At 60.1% G+C, this 22,605-nt stretch overlaps 4 protein-coding genes across 4 annotated transcripts; all 4 read left to right on the forward strand.

The window, feature by feature from the left end:
• Nucleotides 1-202: 202 nt before the first annotated feature.
• Nucleotides 203-12,019, forward strand: LBRM_20_4950 (putative protein kinase; the record flags this gene model as incomplete). The annotated part of the gene is made up of 1 exon (XM_003722996.1): nt 203-12,019. The coding sequence occupies one exon, from the start codon at nt 203-205 to the stop codon at nt 12,017-12,019; it is 11,817 nt and encodes a 3,938-aa protein (XP_003723044.1).
• Nucleotides 12,020-13,252: 1,233 nt separating this feature from the next.
• On the forward strand, nt 13,253-15,349 carry LBRM_20_4960 (conserved hypothetical protein; the record flags this gene model as incomplete). Its single annotated transcript, XM_003722997.1, has 1 exon — nt 13,253-15,349. The coding sequence occupies one exon, from the start codon at nt 13,253-13,255 to the stop codon at nt 15,347-15,349; it is 2,097 nt and encodes a 698-aa protein (XP_003723045.1).
• Nucleotides 15,350-16,069: 720 nt separating this feature from the next.
• Nucleotides 16,070-18,316, forward strand: LBRM_20_4970 (putative tubulin-tyrosine ligase; the record flags this gene model as incomplete). The annotated part of the gene is made up of 1 exon (XM_003722998.1): nt 16,070-18,316. The coding sequence occupies one exon, from the start codon at nt 16,070-16,072 to the stop codon at nt 18,314-18,316; it is 2,247 nt and encodes a 748-aa protein (XP_003723046.1).
• A 730-nt stretch (nt 18,317-19,046) lies between these two features.
• Nucleotides 19,047-20,072, forward strand: LBRM_20_4980 (hypothetical protein, unknown function; the record flags this gene model as incomplete). The annotated part of the gene is made up of 1 exon (XM_003722999.1): nt 19,047-20,072. The coding sequence occupies one exon, from the start codon at nt 19,047-19,049 to the stop codon at nt 20,070-20,072; it is 1,026 nt and encodes a 341-aa protein (XP_003723047.1).
• Nucleotides 20,073-22,605: the final 2,533 nt, after the last annotated feature.

A 22,605-nucleotide genomic window follows, 5' to 3' on the forward strand; every position in this document is an offset into this window, starting at 1 on the left:
GCACGGCCAAAGCGTTCAGGCCACGAAAAGGAAGCAAAATCAGGGAGAACAGTCCAAAGCAAAGCAAAGACTCGGCACATCCTGTCCCTCACCCCCTTCCCCACACACACACGTCCTGATTGTTGCTGTAAACGTGCTGCTTCTTCCTGCTGCTGCTGCTGGGTGTGAGTGTACGTCTACACCTTTTTTGAGTGAAGCCAAGATGTCCAACGTTTCTTCCTCCTCCTCGAGTGATAGCAGCAGTGATGACCGCATATTCACGCGACGAGTAACGTTTCAAAAACAGCACGATGGGGCATTCTCCTCCTCACCTCGTGTTTCAGCCCCCGACTTGTCTGCCGCTCGTGAGGCAGAAGCAATTATATCCGAGAGTGTGCCACCTCTGACGGTGGCTGCGCTGAATGCACCGACTACAACAGCAACAACCACCAGCAGTACACGCTCACCGCGGCCTGAGGCCGAGGCAGTGGTGCTGTCGGAGAGGAACACTACCCAGCCAGCCCTGCGCAACACTTCTACGGAGTCCGAGGTCAACAGTACCTCTGGTGAGTCACCAGCTCAACAGAGACCCCGTCGCCGTGCTGCAGGGACTGGATCCCCACCAACCAAAGACTCACAGAGTAGCGCCACCGTGCCAGCAACAGAACCAACACCGCAGCGAAGGTGTCGCTCCTTGATCTCTGCCTCTGGGCCTTCCTCGGAACTCCCACCACCCAGTCTCTCGTCGAGTCCGCAACGACGCACCTCTGTGCACTCCATAAGCAATGGCGACGTTGGAGTTGCTACACTAGCGCCAGCGTCGCCCAGCACCCTGTCGACATCCACCGGCAGAGGCGCAGGTGGTCGTGGCGGAGGCGGCGCTCGCCGCCAATACCTACGCAGTGCTGCCACCACCTCTTTGCGTGCCGTCTCGTCAGTCTCGGCGTCGCCGACGACCAGCCCTGTTAACGTTCGCCTGCTAAGCGACGAGGCTTACCTCGACATGTTCCACATTCCGGCCCTCATTGCGCAGCTTTCGTTATCGCTGATGGCGGTGAAGCCTCTCGACCCTCGTGCGTTCACACGTGACTGGCTGGCTGACCGCCTTGTGAGTGAAGATGACGATGACGATAACATGGACGAGGGTGGTGGCAGCATCAACAGTGGCAACGGCATCCGAGAACGGGAGAGTCACCCACCGCCGAACGACACAGCTGTCCTGGAACTCTTCACAGAGCTCCCCGGGAACACCAGTTTTGCCCTCCACGGCAGCGGCAGCACAATTGGCGACTTGGCGAGTAACAGCGGCGCCGAGAGTCCACACTCGGGGGTGGTCTCGTGCCGCCAAGGTCGCTTAGAGCGCCACTCACAGCAGCGCCGCCGAGCTACCGTATCGGGTGAAGTTGAAGAAGACGATAACGCAAAGGCAGCATCGGCGACCGCCGGCGACGGTGACGAGAACAAAACCGACACGGCCACTGATCGACCTGCGTCTGGGCGGCACGAGGCCCTGGCTCCCTCCTTACTGGGCCTTCCACAGCACTCAAGCAGCGCTTACGGCTGGCACACCACAGGCAAGCGCAAGGCTGCCAATCGACGAGGGCAGCGGAGTGCTCGAAAGAGCGTGGCGGCTCCGACGACGTCGCAACAACGCGGTACCCGCCGCATTAGCAATCCTGGGCGATTGCACAAATATAAAGCGCCCGCCTCCTCGAGGAGTAACGCAAGCGAGAGCGCTGATGGCGGCTCGCCGCGATCTGGGTTGCTGTTGACCATGTTGCCGCCTTTCCCCGAAGAGGTCAGTGAGGACGGAGAGTCGAGAGCAATCGAACATAAATTGAGCGGTCCGCTGCAGAGAAGTGAAGAGAGGGAACGAAAGGCTACTGCAGCTGCGCTGAGAAGTCTTCCTCCCACTCCCAAAACCTCCTCGTCGTCATCGTCGTCTTCCTTCACTGCCTTCAACTCTCCCGGAAGTGATGGTGTGGAGTGGGCACGAGTGGCGCTGCGGTCGCGCCGGACGACACTCGCTGGCTCCTCAGCCTCTGCCGATATCGATACTCCGTCGTTTCATTGCAGGACAACAATGGAAGGCGCCTCCTGCATCTCAGCGGAGGCACTCCCAGCGCTGCATGGGACAACCCACGACAGGGGCATTCGCAAGGGTTGCAGCAGCAGTGGAAGCGCTGGCGATTGCTATACTAACGATAAAGGTGCCTTCACCAGCCCCTTACGGCGTGATTTCACAGCCACGCCCTCAATGGCGAGCGTACCGACGGTGACTTCAGTCGCAGGTCCCCTTGGCACCAGCGCTGAGGCTAATCTCAGTCTGGCTGCTCAGCAGCCGCAATATGGGGAGGAAAACGGGCTGGCAGCGGTGGTACACGGTGGAATTGATCACACCAGCAGCCGAAGCTCCGGACTCTCTACTGTTGCTTTCCCGGCTATCCACCCAACAGCCTCGGCGGCGAACCTTCACGTAGCCACAGCGGATTTTTCAAGCAGCGACAGCAGAGCCGATGAAAGTCTAGAGATAGATCGTCACGGCAGCAATGGGGCGGCTGGGGATATGGTCCCTGGGAAGAGTATCACGCACGAAGGCGAGAAAGACGCTGCGTCTGCAGCGTCAGGGGTAGCGGGGGAGAACAGAAATGACAGTGACAGCGATTTCAGCTTCGCCATGTTCGCTCCCATCCTTTCTGTGGATGCGACGACAAACGAAGTGATTGACTACCGCGCAGCTGGGGTGCCGCCGTCATCGCTGCCTGCGTGCTCCGCGCCTAGCGGTGGAACCGGTGCACTGCAGCCCTACGCCACCGCCAGCGCAGGTGGAGTCGGAGGCAGCCACCTTACGCAGACCCACACCTTGATGTCCGTCACCCCATCGTCGGTCTGTCCTCCCTATCCAGCGCGACCCGCCTCCTCGGCTTTCAATGTCTTGCCCACACCGATGCTCGCCGACTTGCTGGGTGGTGGGGGGCTGACAAACACGAGCTTTGGCCGCCGCGGGGTGCCGAACAGCAGCCTTGGTCGGCGTCCTGCGAACATAACCAGCGCAGCTGCTCGCTACACAGACCCGGCAGTTGGGGCCATGACTGGGGGCTCGTCACCACCGGCACCGTTCATCACATCGTGTGCGCCGATGGATCTATCTACGCATGGTGCTGGTGGTTGCGGCGTCGCGGACGATGGGCCCCTGGCAAGCCTGCAGCTGGTTGGCTTCCCGAAGCTGAATGCGAACTTGGCGATCGGTTCTGTCGGATCGGGTGCTGGTGTTCGGGCAAGCGGCTCCGCTGATGTTGTTGGAGAACTCGCTTCTGTGTCGGAGCGCAAGGCAATGCAAAATGCTAATAACGCAGATGCCAATACCGCGGCACTGCACGACGGTACCGAGGCCGGAAGGAGCTCGGCGTTGTTGCTCGTCAAGGATACTTTGGGACCGGTAGCCGCATTACCACCCACCGCCCCGCCACTCTCTGCTACGGTGAAGCTAGAGTCGGCGCGTCGACTAGGCAAGCTGCTCGACCAGCTTCCCGCCGCCAAGTATGCCGCTGCCATCGTTTTTTTGGAGGGCCTGCTGAGCAGCAGTGGTGGCAGCAGCGATGCGGCAGAAACACCGGAGAGCGCGTCGATCAACATGATGGCAGCAGTCGGTGATGCATCGAACCACAATCGAGGCCTCCTGAACATGACAAACACCGTAACCGACACAACGCGGGGCGCCCTGGGCTTTTCGGGTGGGGGGTCGTCACCGCTGATTGGGTCGTACACCTCGGCCCGGACGTGGTCGGGTACATTGGGGCATGAACTGAGTCCAACAGGACGGGCGCCAAGCTTTGCACACCTTGTCGTCGGTGGGAGTAGCCAGGCGCCTGCCTTGGCAACGAGCGGCAACGAGGATGGTATGGGTGCTGTGGGTAAGGTGAGCCAAACGTCGGAGGGCGACAACTCGAGGTCTCTCTCCAAAGTCGGGTCCGCCTCGGTGGAGGCATTGGTACGAGATGCACTCAGCCAAAGCGTGCTCCGGTCACTGCCGCCAACCCACGAAGAGGTCCCTATCAGCGTGCCATCGTTGCCCTTGGGCGTCGAGGTTTCAGGGTGGGTCGCCAGCGACGGCAGCGGCAGCGGCGTGCATCGCTTGTCTTCTCCTGTACGGCTGGAAAGTGCATATGGCGAGCGACTGGCGAACACCGCTACATTCGCCGCACGCGGCAACACGTCTCGGACAAGCTCGCCCGTCCCCGTCGCCCCTGGCGTCGGGGACGGAGCCCTCGTCCCACGCTTTCCTCTATCGCAGTCAGAGCGTGGTGACGTGACCTTCCACAAGCAGCCGTCTGTTGCCCATCTGTCGAACCTGCGCTGTGCATCGTCCTCACCACCGCCGCCGGGCGGCGAGGTGCTCACTGCCACGTCGCTCCAGAGGCAGCAACAGTCGCAGCAACAGCTACAATCGGTGCCCAGTAAAGCAACCGAGGTCCGTCGCAGCAGCGATGCCACCGCCATACTGCCACAGTCGCTCAGTGGGACAGTGCCGTTGTCCTCTGATGACTCTAGTCGCGCCGCGAGGGACATCTCTGTGCGCGGGCAACAACTCATGTACGTGCCTGCACCGACGCGACTCGGTGCACGCTGCAGTGCTGATCCCGACGAGCCCACGACGCCAGAGCACAGCACTGCACGCATTACCACGGTCACTAATGTACAAGAGGCCGACAACGGCAACAAGGACGATGGCGATTCAGCGTCTGGCGGAAGAAACCACTGCAATATGGGCACCTACCTGGCAAAGCAGGGCCACAAGCAGGCACAGCAGCAGGATCCACACCTCGTCCCCTCCTTCACCGATGTCACTGATGCTGACGTGCTGATCTCTTCCCACCAGGGACTCCCCGCTCATGCAGGGAGCCAAAAAAACACTGCTACTCGATTAGCGACTGCTGCTGCTGCTGCTGCTGAGACTGCGGAGTCGAGTACAACAGTTTCACCAAAGGCCCTGAAGGATGCACAGCGAAGGCACAGCAACGGTGACGAGAGTGTCAGTATTGATGTCAACGAGAGCACCCTTCATCCATCGTATGGCATTCATCAGGAACTTCTCCCGCCCGACGTAGATGAGAATCCCATTAGCCTGCGCATGCGGCCAGTTGAGTCGGCGTCGTTATGGTCATCGAACGCGCGTGCTAGCTCACTTCGACCCGAGGAACCATCACTGCTGGGCGGCACCGAGTCGATCGCCAATTCGGGTGCCGATGGCAATGGCAGCCGACGCGCTGGCAGGCACGTGTATGATCGCCAAGGAGGCCGGCGCCGTCACCTACACTCTACGTATGACGCTAGAGTCGGCGACTCCCCGGGATACCCTCTGAAGACCTTTGAAGACCCTCAAGGCTCTGGCGTAGCTCCCGCGGAAACTACACCAGAGCGACAGCGGCGTAGTGAAGGACTCCACAGTAACGCCACCAGACCCTCTTCTGCATCGGCACGGAGGAGCACCAGGGTGGTGGAGTGGGACAGCACTGCAGCAAACTCGCCGACCCTGTCTCTGCACCTGCAGAATCTGCGCAGCGCCGGTACGGAGCTGGAGTTCGAGGACGTCGATCTTGGCTCCACTTTGCGAACAGCTGTGGCTCTCGCCGCTGCCGCTGGCACTCAGTCGGTGTCGAGAGTGTATGACACTGACAGCAATGACAAGGATAACCAGAGTAGGCGTGTCATCAGCAACAGCACCTCGGGCCGGCCTACCGGCCAGACCCTCGTTGCAGAGGGAGACACTGTGGCAACGGAGCCCTTTTCCAGCGCGGATACCAACGAAGGGCTCAGCAGTCTTGCCGTAGCGGACAAAGCATATGTCAGCAATCCCCTCGCGGCCCACTCGAGCCAGAGCTCCCTAGTACCGCAGGCCAGCAACGACAACTCACTGCAGCGCATGATAGAGGACAACGGCGCTGGCGGCGGTCGCGTCTCGTCGATCACGCGCAGTAGCTCCGTCGACGCAGGGACTGGCGTGTCCGCGGTGACCGCGTCCATAACGCCTTCAGTAATAACGCCAATGGCGGCCGACGCAGAGGGAATGGTTCTTGGCACGTCTATAACAGCGACGACGACCCCCATCACCCCCGAGCCCTCGACACCGTCGCCGCTGTTCTCGGAACCGCCACTGCTCTCGGAACCGCCGCTGGTCGCGTCATCCGTCGTGGTCGCCATGAACTCGTTCTTCTCCCGAGAGGACCAGGTTGCGCCGGAGGAGTTGGAGGTGGTTCGCGAGGTCGTAGCTCACTACGATGCCTTTGCCGCCTTGGATGAGACGCAGCTGGAGACACTAGTGCGCACGATGACGCGGGCGGAGCTGCAGCGCGGCGCCACCGTGGTGCGCGAGGGCGATCGCACGCTGGAGAAGCTGCTGCTCATCGTGTCCGGCAAGCTGGCGATCTCGCGCAAAGGACTCGTCACCCGCACACTGGCGCGGGGGCAGTTTTACGGCGAAATGGAGATGTCGTACCACGTGGAGCGCAGCCACGTCACCTTGACAGCCGCGACACCCATCGTGGTGCTCTACGCCCTGAAGAAGGTGGACTATCAGAAGCTCGTCATCCATGAGAAGGACGCTCGGCGGTATATGTTCCTGCAGTACGTCAACGAGTGTGTGCTTTTCAAAGGACTCTCCCCCCACATCAAGGTGCGGCTAGCCGACTCCCTACGTGTGTGCCGGCTGCGCAAGGGGGTCAAGCTGGCGGAGCAAGGCGCACCGGTGGAGTGGATGTACCTCCTCATGTCGGGCAGTGTACGCATGACATGCCGGACCCCGTGCGGTTCTGGACGAGAAACGAGCCATCATCCGGAGCCAAAGGGTTTTGCGGCATCAGAGGACGACTTGCGCCACATGGCCACCACGTCCTATTCCTTTTCAAACTTCGCCGGCTCGATGTCGCCCAGCGAGGCACTCATGTCCAGCGTCGCGTCGGCCGCGGCAGCTTCGACAGTCGCTGGAACTTCCGTGATACACTACGGCACCACACACAGCGGCATTACCGGTACACCGTCATCCACTCTCTCGCCGCCGGCCTTCGCGTCGGCAGCCCCCTCGCTGGTTACCTATGGCAACAAGCCGCCCTCGACACTGCCCACCTCAACCTCACTGCAGCGGTCGGCGAATACGTTTCTCGACGCCACGATTCACGGCAGCACCGCAAGCGCGCCGACAACCTTCCTCGCAAACGCAGCAGCAACCCACGCAGGGGCAGCAGACGCCAACGACACTTTGGCGAGTGGCCACACCCACAGCACTATTGTTAGAAGCGGTAACAACGCCGCCGTGGTTGTGTTGGACCTCTCAAAGGGGAAGCTGGTTGGTGAGACGGAGTTCGTGTTCAAGTGCAAGGGTCTTTTTACCGCCGTTGCCACGACATCTGTGCAGGCAGCGCGCATCAGCCGTCTGCACTTCGAGGCCATCATGACACGACCCGTCGTCGAGGAGATGAAGCGCAGTATGTTGGTGAATCCCAACTACTACTTTTATGAGTTCACCGTCCCCGAGGAGTTGAAGGAGGAAATGCGGCGCATGCTGTTCCGACTGAACGTCGGGCCGGCGGCACGCCGGCGCAACCGGCTTGCTCATCATCAGCAGCAGCAGCATCTTCGACAGTCGGTGACAGGGGTGGAGGGCACAATGTCACGCTTACGCAGCCGCAGCGGCACTACCGGAGAGCACAAGGGCAGCAGAGGCAGTGGCCCACGTAGCAAGCAGAATGCGGTGTCATCACGCCGCGTTCAGCACGAGCATAATCACGTCTCCTTCATGGGCGCCATAACAGGCGGGACAGGCGGTTTCAGCAGCGTTCTACATGGAACGGCCTGCAGCAGCGGTAGCAACAGTCACAGCACGTCGTCGCCACTTGCCATGGTGTACGTGCAGGACAGTGCTCTCGAACGTGAGGATGGTAAAAACTCGCAGACGGGGAGCAGTCGGGACCACAGCGGCTACCGTCGCTTCTGCACTGCACCACTGGAGAACAGCCCGACGATAGCGCAGTCGTTAACGGAAAGGACGACAGCTGACAGCGCTGACGCAGCGGGAATGGAATCCTCTAAATTGCACTATCTCGAAGCACCAACCGTGTGTGGTGACCCCTTCTCAGCCCTGGCAGTGGCCAACACCTCTGTCGTCTCATCCACGAACGCCGGAGAAGAGTTGGTGTCCCTCACCCCTCCGCCGCCGGTGACCATGGGCCACATGAGTAGCGTGAAGGGTAGAGGTGCTAGCAGCGATAGTGACCACAACCGCCATTCGCACGCCACCGCGCGTCTTACCACGCCTGGCCGGCGCGCCAGCCTCACCAAGCACTCCTCCACTACGACGAGTCACCGGCACCGCGTTAGCACGCGGGGCGAGATTGTATTCTCGGGCAGCCGCAACCTGTACCACTTCACTGCTGAAGCGATGAGCATGAATGAGAGCATCACGATTGCCGTCGTGGCGGATGGCACGATCATTCGGTGGAACTCTGTCGCGCAGAGCGTCACCGGCTATGCACCGTTTGAGGCGATTGGCAAGAGCATTTTCGACTTCATCGTCTCAGAGGATGGACGGCAGCGCATGCGCGACACCCTCGCCGTCGCCGCGCGCTTCGCCGGCAAGTGGGAGCAGTACACCATGGAAAGACTACAGGAGCAGCACCTCTTCCCGTTTCGCCAAAACACTGGACTCTACCAAATCGGGCTGGCGCTATCTGTCATCCCGTCGAACTGCGCCAAGACGGCGGAGGTCCTCCTGCTGATCGGTCGGGAGGGAAAGTATCGGGCGGCCAGCACGTACGCGGCGGATGTGGCCAGGTGGTTGGAGGGGTCGCTAAAGCCGCAACTGCGCCAGTTCCAGCGCCGCATGGCGCAGATTGAGTCGCACGACTGGCAGCTGACGGCCGAGGACGCGCTGCAGATACGCGGCAACCTCGACGTGTGCATGTCCATGGTGGAGCAGTTCACGAAGTTTTCGCTGCTCAACATGGACGTGGTGAGTCAGTCGTGGCGACCGCTGCGACTTCCAGCGCTGCTGCGCCGCTTCGCGACGGAGGCGGTTGCATTTGCCCGACAGCAACAGCACGAGTACTACTGTAACATCGACTTGGTGGAGCCCAAGGCAGAGGTGTTCCTGGACGCTCCGCAGGTACTTGGTATTTTGCGGCTTCTGCTTGGCGACGCACTGCAATGCCCCAGTGTGGACGACAACGGGAAGACGATCGTCGTGCACGCGGAGCTGCGGGTAACAGTGGTGGAACCGCAGGACACGAACCAACTGCCTCTGAACATCGGAAGTCCTGCCAGCCGCGTGAGTGGGGGCGGCAGTGGCGTGAGTGGACCTGCCGCTCCTCTCGCCCCGTCGAACACGTCGCTGATAACGCTGCCAGAGAACCACAGCAGCAGCGCCGCCATCGATGAACGGCGTAGCATGGTGGCCTCACCGTCCGCGTTGGCTAAGCCCAGTTATCCGGTGGCCAACACCCCTGTCTCCACGGTGGAATCAAGCACAGATGACACCGCCCTTGTCCCTGCAGCTGTTAGCCTGCAGCCTGAGATGGCCACCACGGCACATCACTTGCGGCGCCGGTCTCTGCCACGTGGCTCTCCATTGCAACAGCACTCACAGCAGTCGAATCAACATCACGGAGGTGAACTGGCACGGTCCGACCATGCCTATGACTCTCCTCTCATAGCCCTGGTGAACGAAGCCAACCTCAGCAGCGGTGGCAACGCCCAAGGTGGGGTGGACAGCTCACCAACCTCCGTTCCTGCGGGACTTGCGGCTGGCTCTCAGACGTCGAGCGGAACCGGAATGCGAGGCCTCGCAAGTGCGCCCTTTTCCAACACACTTACTTCCACGCTGCGGCGCATTCGGTTTGAGATTCGCGACGACGGCCCAACAATACTCAGCCTCCGCGACCCCCAGACAGTGGCAAGTGAGCGCACACGCAGCGATGCGTCGCCAGAGAGCGCGTCTGCGGATGATGCGGCAGCCCGCCACTCGACATCGCCGTGGTCGGCCTCGTGCACAAGCGAGCGAGCCTCTGGTGAAGGTGTCGGTGACAGGGGCGGAAACGGCACTGGTCCCGACCCCAGCAGGAAGAACTTCACTTTTGCAGCAGCCAGCGCGCGTCGTGGCGCAGTACTGGAGCAGGTGGAGAAGATACTGATCAACCTGGGCGGAGTCCTGTACGGCTTCACACGACCAGAGGCCCCTGGTAACCTGGTGCGGGTTGAGTTGCCACTACTTGTCGTCCCGGGCTCGACCGATGACGGGCGGGATGACGAGAACGGCGGCGGAGCCGGAGGTGGAGCAGCGGCGCCGCCGTCCAGTGCTACTCGTACCTTGACGGTGATTGTCGCTGATAGCAACCGCCTGCATCAGCAGCAGCTGTGCCGCGTGCTTTGGGCGCGGCAGCACGCGGTCGTCCCCGTCACAAGCTTTCGCGACCTGGGGCGCAAGCTGGAAATGAATACCGCCGACATCCTGCTCATTGACCCGCTTCACATCGATATCGTGTCAGAGGACTATGAGTCACTCGTGGGGGACGACCCCTTCGACGACATCCGCATTCTCTCCGCTCGGCTGGCGCTTGTAGTCATGGCGTCTGACTTCAGCGACTGGCGCGTGCAGAAGCTGCTGAACCGGCACGCCGTTGTGGAGTTGCCCAAAGTCGGCTCCGGTGCGCTCGTCCACATTGCAATGCAGGAGGCCGAGCAGTTCGTCACGGAAATGCGGGATGAAGAGGAGCGGCTGGATCTGATCCGCCGCACCTTTACAAACAGCTCCGCCGAGCGCCACAAAATTGGCAAACGCATCGGCAAAGGCGCTTTCGGAGACGTCTTCGAAGTGGAGGACACGTTGACGGGCGGCAAGATGGCGATGAAACGCATGCGTCTGCATGACGGACTGCTGGCAGACGAAGTGGTGCAGGAAATCCTAGCCATGACGACGCTGACGCACAACAACATAATTCAGCACTTCTACTGCGAAAAAGAAAGCGACACACTTCTGCGCCTTTACATGGAGCTGGCCCCTGGCGGCACCCTACGCGACAAGATCCGGGAGCTGCCGGGGGTACCGCTGCCCTTCTCGGAGATTGTGCACCACCTCTCTTGCATCTGTCATGGCCTTGCCTACGTGCACGAGAAGAACTACGTGCATGGCGATCTCAAGACGGCAAACCTTCTGCTTGGTACGCACAACCGCACCAAGATTGGCGACTTTGGCACCGCGAAGCACTTGGCGCCGCATCAGCTGCTCTACACGATGGTCGGCACCCCGCAGTATATGGCGCCGGAGGTACTCAATGCGGACGTGGAGCAGCGGCTCGGCTACGACTTCAAGGCCGACATTTGGTCTCTGGGCTGCATCGTGCTGGAGATGGCCACGGGCAGCCCGCCGTTCGCGCACGTGGAGTGCGCGCAGGGGATGGGGATCATTAAATACCTCACAGAGCTGACGGATACTCCTGACTTGTCGCCGCTGTTCACCGGCAACCCGCTCGTGTACGAGTTCGTAAAAAGCTGCCTCGACATCGACCCGCAGAACCGCCCGACGGCGCAGGAGCTGCTGCACTTTGACATCTTGGAAGGCGCCGTGGCGAGTCAGCGAGCGGAGCGACTGGTGCGGCGCGCGGAGATGCTCTACAAGCTGAACAAGTACGCCGCGATGCGCGCCGACGGCGGCGGTGGTAGGGTGGGGAGGGGTACCGGTGGCCGTGATGGCGGCCAGGGTGGCGCCGTACGGGGAGGAGATCATAAGAATCCGGAGGAAAGCGAAGAAGAGGTGGAGGATGGCGATGGCAACCACAGCAGCCTCTACGACAGTGGCGTTTTCTTCTCCAGCGACGACACTACCGTTTACGAAGAAGAGGATTACTATGATGACGAGGATAAGGTCGACGATTATGAAGAGAATGACGAGGTGAGTGAGCACGACAGCATCGAGGATGTGATAGAAGAAAACAGGGCCCCGAGGGTGCATCAGGAGCAAGAGCGAAATCAGCCGCAGCCCGCCGCTACTTGAACCTCTCCGCTCTTGGTATGAGAAAAAGTGAAACGGTGAATGGTGAGATAAAACGTAATAATCAGCAAAGATGCGTATGTGGTAAGAGGGGCGGCTAAGCGCTACGCTTGTGCCCTGCGCGTCTTGCTTTGCTGGTCTGGGCTGTCAATATACGCCCGCGGCAGGGAATTCGGCGAGGGCTGGATCACGGCGCTACACTGCCTGTCTGAGCTACGCCCTCTGGCACTCTTCCCTGACTTCACTAAACTCTCGCTTTCCTCCCTTTCGCGCACAGAGTTCCCCTTCAGAGCTTCTCTCTATGGCGAGACTTTGAAGCTTCCATTGTTTGGACGCCGCCCCATACGCCAATGCTCGGGACAGCATGAGAGAAACAGTGAGAAAGATGCAGACGCATGCAACGCCCCTCTGAGTTTTCTCGGCGTGATTTGAAGAAGGGAGGTAGCCGCCATGCGGGACTTGCGTTCGGGTTGCTTTTGCTTCTCTACTATTTCTCTGAATCTGAGTGCTTGAGCGGGTGGGCGGCATGTACGAATAATTTGCTGTTGCGGTTGCGCATAGCTGTGCTGCGTCTCAGTGTGAAAGAGGAACGAAGTACATACATATATATTACTCTCTAGTGAAGGAACGAAGGGGAGAGACAGTGGCACGTAATGCGCGCGCAGCCCGAAAGGCGGTCGCAGCGAAGACTCTTTGTTCTATCCTGATTGCCCTCTCCCCCTCTCTAGTGACGGCAGAGGGTCATCACACACGAACAAAGGTGAATGGTCAGCAGCATCGATGCCTTGATTATCGAACGTCATGCTGCCCGAACGAGAGCGATGCGGGGAAAAAGAGAGGGACACACAGAGACACAGCCGTGCAACAGACCTTGGTGAAGATCGACGTGCGCCCACACTGGCGCTCGCGCGGAACAGCCATCCTCTCCCCTTTCCTCCTCCAATCTCAGTGCGCAGCTGTCTGCGCTTACCGTCTCCAAGTCGTGTGGGTGGTGGTGCTTTGCCCTCTCCACCTTCTTGACAGTATGTTCATGTCCCCTAACCCGTCCCCCACTACCTCTCCCTCTTCTCTCCATCCACTCTGGTACGCAACTTCCGCCTTTCTCCGCTCTTCTCTTCTCGCTTCCGACTCTGCTGTGCAGCGGCTCCTACTGGCCGCTACCCTGCGTACCATTGTTGCCGCCAACCACACACGTACACGTAGACAGTCTCAGTGCTGCATACAACTAGAGAGAGGATGCATGCAGAGCGGGAGGTGATAACGTTGGCCTTTGGTAACTACAGCTCTCTCGTGGCGGCACAGTGGGCCAACGGTACTTCGCACTACGATGTCCATCACACCACCCTCTACTCCGAGTGCCGCAGCGCGAACGTGTTAGGCGGAAGCAGCAGCGGAAATGGGTGTGTCCAGGTGCCGCGTCTTCTGTTGCTCGACGCCCCTTACGCGAGCACTTTCGACGACGTCGATGCCTGGGCGCACAAATACAGAGAGGAGGCCGAAAGCGACGACGGTGGCGACGCCGCGTACAGCCCCTCCGCAGCCTCGTCGTCGCCTGGGTTCCGAAGAAAGGCCTCATCGCCCTCGTCTTATGGAGGTCTCCGGGACAGCGCCGAAGAAGAGGACCATCGCCTCGCACGCGTGGCTAAAGCCGTGCAGCGTCGCGTCTTTGAGCAGCATGGCCTCGACCACGGCGATGACGTTGGGGATGTGGTCGATGTGCAGGACGACGATGACGAAGATGAAGATGCACACTTGCTCTACGCAGAGGAGCAAGGCGACGTGTACAACAATGCTGACTGGCACAGCAGCGCTATCGCGACCCACCGTCGAGCGCAACGTCAAGCCTGCTTAAAGCGGAAGCTCTTCGATGAGCAAAACACTGCGACCCCGTGGTGGCAGTACATTACCACCGGCCTCGGGCCCGACAGTGTCACCTCCGTCAAACCACTCCAGCACATCGATCCAGCAGGTGATCTGCCAGCGCTGCACAGCTTCGGGTACGGCCTCGCTTACCTCCGGGACGGTGGTAGATCCAGCGAGGTGGCAGATTTTAACGACGCTCTGCGCCGCAAGCTCGAGGCAGCTGATCAGTTACAAGGCGTGCAGTGCTTCATCGACGGTGACGGCCTCTTCGGTGGGGCAGCCGCAAACGTGCTCGAACAGCTGTGGGAGGAGGCGGGTCCCAAGACGCCGATTGTTCAGGCGTGTGCTTTTGCCCGTCTGCCGATGTTTGTGGCCAATCCAGACTACCGCGCTGAGGTCGCGTTCCGCGAGCGCCGCATGGACGAAGTTGCACTGAACCAGCTGCTAGCCACACTACGCCTCTCACGCCACACATCAGCGGTGTACATCCCAGTGCCTCTGTCGGACTGGGATGTCTTGTTCAAGGGCGCCGCAACCGCCGCGTCGCCGACTGAGGCACCGCAGTGGTTGCATGACGAGCGAGCGACAGCGCAGCTGCTGGCGGCTGTCGTGGACACGGCTCTCTACGGACTCCGCGACGGTAGCTGTACGAGCGGGGCCTCGTCACAGGGCCCGCAGTGGTACATGGATGAGTGGTGCCGTGTGGTGCGGCCAGCGCCGTCGCTGCGGGTGGCGGCTGCGATGGGGGCTCTGCCGCAGCCCGTATCGGCCTCGTCGGAGCTGTGGGAGTTCTTGCAGGCAAACCCGCTCCTGCCCGACGCGCCGCAGCTCGACGAACACGTGGATCGTGCAAAAGACAGCGCAGAGGACGACGCCAGCTCTGGGCAGACGCGGCTGCAAGCGAAGTATTTTCCTCTGACACACAGCATGTCGACCTACTCGCCTGCCCAGACGGCCGGCCAAGTCCTTGGTCATGCGGTCAGTCTGCGCGGTGCCGGATGCCTTCCGGCGACACTGTACCCAGCGCGTGAGGCGATGCTGCGCTACGCCCTCCCTCTTCGCACTTCCACCTACCTGCCGTTCCTGACAAGGGTAGGCTACCCCATTTCCGACACCTTTCCAGCGGAGCTCCTTTTTGCCGATCCCGCCGCGACGGCGAAGGCGCTGGGTGGTGCTGCTGGGAACGGTGGCTGTGCTAGTGCCGCCTCGCTGCGCAGTGTTCTGCAGAGTGTAGATGTCGGGGCCCATGTGCTGAGCACGTACACCACGGCGTCAATGCTGCGCGACATCAACGCCAAGGCGCAGGCAGCGCTGCGTTACAAGATGGACCGCTACTGCGACGCGTACGTAATGGAGAGGGACGACTGGCGTGAGGCGCTGGACGAGGGACTGGCGCTCTTCGATGACTACAACCACGTGCCGCCGTCAGACGACGAAGACGGCGGCAGCAGCGACGGGGATAACTACTAGGCGCGTGGAGCACACAGAGAGGAAGACGAGCTGAGCTGCACTATTGTGGGCTCATCGATGTGCATGTATCTTAGTGTGCTTCTGTCATGGTATTCCTGCGGCATTGAGAAGATGCGGGTAACAGTTCTACTTTAACTAAGCAACAAACGGTTTGGAGGTGGAGGAAGAGGGAGTGGAATAATGAGGGGGGGAGGGTCGCGCTGCTACGAGAAGAGAAGAGAGAGAGAGAGAGCACCGCGGTGTATGCGTGAAGCCCGGATGTGTCTGAAAGAGGGGCAGAAAAGAGCCGCCTGTTTGCTTTTCCACTCACTCCAACCCTCTCTCTCTCTTTATGCCCCGCTCCTTCCATCTCCCGCGTTGCGTCTCCTCTGTGCTCATGTGGAAAGACAAAGAGGGCAAAACAACGTCGACGAGCTCCTCGCTAGCACGATGTCTCGAAGGGCTTTGGGTCACGATGCAGGTTTTTTTTCACCCCCGAAGAGGGAGACAGAGAACGGAGGGGGGGTGCAACCAAGCTCAGCATTACCAGAACGTTGCCTCCGTTATGGGGAAGCGGTGACCGACGCTGTATGTATGTGGGTCTGCGTGGCAGCATCGCTCGTGGATGATATCCTCCGCGCCACCAGCCCAGCCTAACTTTCCTCCGTCTCACTGGCACTCCTTCCTCTTCGCTCGGCTGCACTTGCACAGGCCCTCTCAGCACACTACACACCCGCATATATGTCTGCAGGGGAAGCTGATCAGCATGTGGTATGGAACACTGGAGCACCCCTTTCCTCCCTGACGCACCGCTGCGGCGATGGTGATGTCGTAGCAGCGGCCCGACGCGCGCGAAGTGCGTTGGAGCCGTTTCTGGTGTCGCCCAGTGTCGTGCTGGACCCCTCGTCCACCACCACATCAACAGACGAGAGCGCCGGTCTCACCTCGACGGATGTGTACCTCGTCGACTCTCCGTACAATCGGCGTCGCCCTACCATCGCGTTTGTGCCATACGACAAGCCGGCGACAGGCGATGAGCGCCATCACAGTAACAGGGGAACTGAGGATGAGAGCATATCGATGCACATCGATGTCCTCGTTCAACCAGACAGGCTTCCACTCGGTCCCGCGGACGGCAGAAGCGGAGAAAGCGGCCCGGCAGCCTCCGCGCTCGATGTTACCCAATCGCAGCGTCGCGTTATCCCTCGCGCTTCTGCGGGTCCGTACAGCAGGTTGAGCTACATCATGGATGAGAACTGCACACCCTTCACGGCGCTGCTCGCCACCCTTCGCGTGGCCGGCTTCACCCGCGTCTCCGGCCGCGCGGCGCTGCTTCACAAAACGCACTCGCTTCTCTGGGTAAAGCGCCTACTGCCAAGCATGGTGAATCAAGCGCTGCAGCCGCAGACTGGCGCTTATCGGAAGGTGAACCACTTTCCAGCCACCCACGCCCTCGGCCGAAAGGACAAGCTTTGCCTGCTGCTGAGACGCGCTGGATTGCGTTGGCAGGCAAGTGGAAATCTGTCGACAGCGCTGAGCGATACGTGCGCGAGGAGCGCAGCAGCGACGCGCGCGGCGGTGTGGGCGTCCCTGACCCCTGAGAGCTGGCTTCTTCCACAAGAAGTGGAAGCGTGCGTGCGTGCGATCCGGCAGCCGCACCCTTCCGCGGCAGCATCCCCACTCTTTATCGTGAAGCCGACGAACCTAGCTGGTGGCCAAGGCATCTTCCTAATACGCGGCAGCAGTGAGGCGGGGGTTATGTCGCTGATGGCCGCTGTCGGCGGGCTTGGCGGCGGCCCCAGCAGCACCTCCCGCAAGGAGCCCGTCACTGGATCACTCGACTCTAGTGCTGTCGGCTCTACCGCCGTGGCCGCCGCCCCTGCTGCGGAGACGGTGAGAAGCAACTACATTGTGCAGCGATACATGGCAAACCCCTTTTTGCTGGAGGGCAGAAAGTTTGACCTGCGGCTGTACGTTGTCGTGACCTCCTACGATCCTGTGCGGATGTACCTCTACCGGGAAGGCCTCGTGCGCATCGCCTCCTTGCCCTACATCCGCACCACTGCAACAGCGGCGGCGGCGGTGACAACACTCGCCGATGTATCCGACCTGAGAGCGCACTTGACGAACTTCACCCTGAACAAAGGGGCTTCGCTAGTGATGGCTGGGGAAAGTGACGCAGACGCGGCCACGGCTGGCGCTGCAGCCAACGGATCGGACACAAAATGGTCGCTGCGCAGCCTGGAAGTTTATGTTGCCTCGATGGGATATGACTGGCCCGGTACGCTACAGCGCATTCACGAGCTGCTCCGGCTTGTGTTTCTCTCAGTCACCCCCGAAGTCCGAGAAGCGTTGCGCGCGTCGTCGGCGACCCGGCTAAAGAGCGCAGCTAGCAACACAGCAGCGTCACTACCGCCTTTGGCTGCCGTGTCGTCGCATGCCACCACCAATGGCACATCGCCTTTCTTCGAGATATTTGGTGTGGACGTGCTTCTTCTCACTGACGACAGTGAGGAAAACTTTCCCCATGACTTGTTAGCCGTGTCGGCAAGTGCCTGCACGTTGCGGCCTGTGCTACTCGAGGTAAACATTATGCCCTCTCTCAGCACGCACTACTCGCTCTTTGATCAGCGCATCAAAGCAAACTTCATCGCCGACGCGCTGACGCTGGTGGGCCTGATGCCGCCACCGCCGCTGCCAAAGGTGGCCTTCTCCACTGCTGGGGTCCAGAACACGACGGGGAGTCAACGGAGCTGTTACAACGACGCCTTCCTAGACGGGTTGTGTGACAGCGACGTACTGAACGTGTGTCTTGCCACGGAAGAGGAGCACCGACGTGCCGACAACTTCACACGCCTCCTGCCGACACGCAACTCTGCCAGTAAGTACAAGGCTTTGATGGAGGTAGCGGAGGAGAATGGGACGCCTACAGCGGCGCCGTCCCGCCTCGATGCAGTACTGAGTTCTTGGCTGGCGTCTTCACCGTGACAAGAGGCCCTGAAACGAAGTCTGGAATGCACTTTTCTAACTCATGAACGCCCTACGAAAGCGCAAACATTGACAAGCATGTTTGCGGTAACCTTCCCACCCGTGCTGCGAGCCTCTCCCCTTCTCACTCGCTCCTCCCACTCGCACGTTCGCTCAACAAGTGTGCGTTCGTGCAACACGGGGCGCCGGCGCACGTTGTGCTCCCCCACAGGAGCGTCAGCGAGACAATAGACACGATCTTTTCGCGTGCAAAGACAGGCACCGGTACACAAAGCCAACGCGGCGTGTTCGATTGGTGTTGTTCTTGCAGAGGCATGCGTTCTGGTGAGGCGAGGTGCATGGAGAAGTACACCACAGAGGAAAAACAGGATGGGAACAAGAGGGAGAGATGCAAGGTGAACGCGGACAGAATGACTGTTGATCTTTTCCTCCCTCTACCTCGCTCTCTCTCTCTCTCCCCTCTGCCTGTCGGTCTCTCACAGGTGACCTGGCCACTCTATCGAGGAACACACACACACGCACACACACACACACACACACACACGCATCCTCCTCATCCTCCTTAAGTGGCATTTCTCAACGCTGCACCGAAGCTGTTCTTCTTTTCAAACTGCATCCCCGCCCTCCGCATCACCTTTTGTATTCGAGAGAACGCCTGCCCGCGCCCCTTCCCATCACACGCCCCATACACCAGGCGCGTGACGCCACAGCGTTCCTGACGCACGCAGACATGGGCCAAAGCGCACCAACGCCGAGTCTGCGCACGCAGCGGCGGCAACAGCTTAAGCAACAGGACATGCAGAAGCCACTGCAGGCTACAGAGCAGGTGCGACACCACCAGCCGACGCTGAAGGAGCAGTGGCAAGCAAAGCGGGAGGCAAACGCCGCCGCCCGCGAGGCGAACGCGGCGGAGCGCAAGCGGAAGAAAGATGCTCTGCATGCCGCACTGGTAGCACAGCAGAAGCAAGCTGAATGCGAAGAGAATCTCTTCAACTTGGACGACGGTGTGCAGGGAGGCGGGGGCGGCGGCAGCAGCGATGATGACCATCTTCCGAACGCTGAGGCGGAGGCAATGCTAATTCAGGCGCAGATTAACGCACAGTTAGCCGCCTTTCAAACTTTTATGCAGAACAACCCTGATGTCGGGGAGGACCTTGACAGCGTTGACGCCACCCCAGCCAGCATGTTTAACCGTGATGCCGCGACGATAGCGGCACTGAAAGCTGCCAAGAGCGGCAGCCTTGGGGACGGAGACGATGATGAGGCAATTGCGAACGTCTCCGTGCACACCTCCGACTACGCGGATGAGGAGCTGATGCAGGGCCTCGACGACCTCGATGAGGAGCTCGAACAGGAGTTCCTGCATAGCATCGACGCCATGCAACACCAGGTTGCCGAACACAAGAAGCAGTCCCTCGTGTACCTGCGCGAGCACAACGACAAGGCGGCGGCACTGCAAGAACTACAAAAGGCGAAGCAGATCGAAGCAAACATCAAGAAGTTGCTGGGCGACCACGAGACCCCGCTTCGTGTGCAGATCGAGGAACAACAGACGAAGATCGTCGAGCTGGAGAACCTCGTCGCGACACGCAAACAGCAGTCCTTGGCCGCTCTTCACGACGGCGACAAGCCTACGGCGCTGACGCTGCTGAAGGAAGCAAAGGGATTTGCGAGTCAGCTGGAGGCGGTGAGAGCAACGCTGGCGTCACTTCGGGAACAAAAAGAGAAGCAACTCCGTAGCACGGGCGAGGACTGACAACGATCTCGATTGACGCCCTCCCTCCACAGAGGGAGAAAAAGTGTATGATCACGTGTGTGTGTGTCTCTGTCCCCGCCTACCTTTGCGTGGACTTGAGGCATTGTGTATGCGTCTGTGCGTTAGTTCTGGCGCGTGTTTGCACCCATCGCCCACGCTCAGCGTCTGTCGGCTGATTTTTGGTGTTTCTTTTTGCTGCTCGTCAATCGCTCTTTTTTGCTTGCTTTGCTTGATTGTTTGGCCTCACGTCGCTTATGTTCACTCTTCTCTCGCGCCCACCCCACAGGCCTGCAGGGCAGTTGGCCTCCCGGAAGTTTCAGCACTTCGGTGTCGCAAGAGGAGAGCAGCCCGACCGTGGCGTCTCTGTGCTCGCACCGCCGGACATGTGTACAGGTGTAGGTCCTAATACGCAATCATAGGGGTCCCCACGCCACATTACGGGATGCCGCGGCTTGAAGCGACAGAGGGGGGAGTGTGGCGCACAAGCAGAGCGCCGGGTCCCGGAGAGGGCCCTGGCCTCCACCGTCGAGCAGCACGCGGGTCGCGGCTGGCATGGGTTGAGGCGTGTGGCCCACCCTGGCCCGTCTGGCGCCGCGCGTGTCCGAGGAAGGCGAGGACGTGTCGCCAGCCCCATGGCCCCATTCCACGGCTGACGGCTCGTCCTGGACGCCGAGGCTTTAGCCGTGGTGCACCACGGAGGTATGGGTGAGCTGTGGTTGTGCAGGCGTGTGTTTGCTGACTTTGTGCGTGGTAGGACGGACACGTCGGGGAACAAAACGCCTTTGCGCGCTCCTAGAGATACACTAAAGAGGATGCCAGCTGAGGCAGGTGGATGAAAATGCTCATCCTCTGCCACTGCTCCTTCACACGTGCACACCGTCAAGCCCATGAAGAAATTGAGAAAGCTGCGGTGGTATTAGCAATACGCCTAGTGATGCAGTGCAGAGGAAGTACCCTGCGCTCCTCCTTGCCCTTTGTTGTGTTTGACGCTCTTGTGGGCTGACCCTTCTTGGTGTGCCCCCCCCCTGTTGGTCGCTAATGCCACTAGGGCATACGAACACGCACACCATGCGCGCCGAAACTAGCGACATTCCTGCATTAATAAACAAGGAGTTGCATGTGAATAACTTTCCTCCACATCGACTCCGCGACTGGCACAACGTGAGAGCCCCAGTACACATCCCGCTCTCTCCCCATTCTCCGCTACCTCCTGGTCACAACACCTGATGCCATCTCCTCTCACTCCTTTCACTCGCTGTGTATGTGTCTTTTCCGTTCACCTGTCACTAACACTGCGGTATTACTCTCTCACCATATCCACACCCTCGCGCTCCAGAAGCTCCCACACAGGCAATGGCACCCACTTCTCTTTTCACTGCCAGCCCTCTCTCAGGAGATAAATTCCCTCCTTCTGCTGCGACTTTCATTGCATCCCAGCCAGAAAGCACGTCAACCACGGCAATGTGATGTCGCAACGGCTCAATCGGGGTCCACGCAATGCACTAAACCCTCCGTGATGATAACACTACTACTGTAGTACTCCTTTCCTGTCCACGTACCTTCGGCGAACCAAACAAGACACGGAATGCCTCCAAGACTTCTCTACTGTGCGGACCGAGGTGGTGTGCGCGTACGCGCACCTCCGCGCATGTGCGTGGGTGATGCTACACCAAAGCAGGGAATCTCTTGTCGAGCGCCGGCGCGCGTCGCTGGCGCGGTGACATGACACACTTTGAGTAACTGCATCCATTCATTGAATCGGCTGGCCCGCACGTGCGCGTATGTGTGTGTGTGTGTGTGTGTGTGTGTCTGGAGCGTGCGTGCTCCTCCTCCCTCCTCCCAAATGACGAACGTGGCATCTCTCCACGGACACCGCATTCGCACTGCGGCGCGTGACATCACTGTTGCCTTCGAACCTAATACCAGGGCCGATGGGTGTGTGGAGCCTAAGAGCGACCTGCCGTGCGTGGTGCCTGGCGCCCCGTACTCTCTGTGCGTACGTCTGTACGCGTGACGCGACTGCGTGATGAACTAGGTCTACGACGAACAACTCGTCTGATCACCTCTGTTGATGACCCCACATACCTTTTGCTTCCTCACTGACTGGCAGTCGCTGCTGCGGCGTGTTTGCGCGTGTGGGTGGAGGAGGGCGTTGCAAACATGTGGAGTGCGTGCGCGCATGGAGCTACTGTGTGTGCTGCCACCTTCCCACTACACCAGCTCCCCCCCTCTCTCTCTCTCTCACTCCCCTGCTGCCGCGGCTGCGGTGCCGTGATTGCACTGGAGGTGCTTTCAATGCTTCGGAGTGGAGAAGTTGCAGTTCCAGCGCGATGGTCAGAGAAGCGTTACTGTTTGTTCGCTGGTCTACTGATGTCTTAGTCGTGGGGTGTTCAAGCACGACCCTGCTGGAGAGCTGATGGACTGTGTGACGTCCGCAGTTTTGGCCTGATCACCATTGTCATGGGGTGCGTGCGCCTTCTCGGGAGAGTGGAGAACGCAAGAGCGGCCAAGTTGCGAGGTAGTGGGTGGAGTG

Source organism: Leishmania braziliensis (assembly GCF_000002845.2).
Source record: "Leishmania braziliensis MHOM/BR/75/M2904 contig, possible fusion of chromosomes 20 and 34".
In the NCBI taxonomy this organism is placed as follows: domain Eukaryota; phylum Euglenozoa; class Kinetoplastea; order Trypanosomatida; family Trypanosomatidae; genus Leishmania; species Leishmania braziliensis.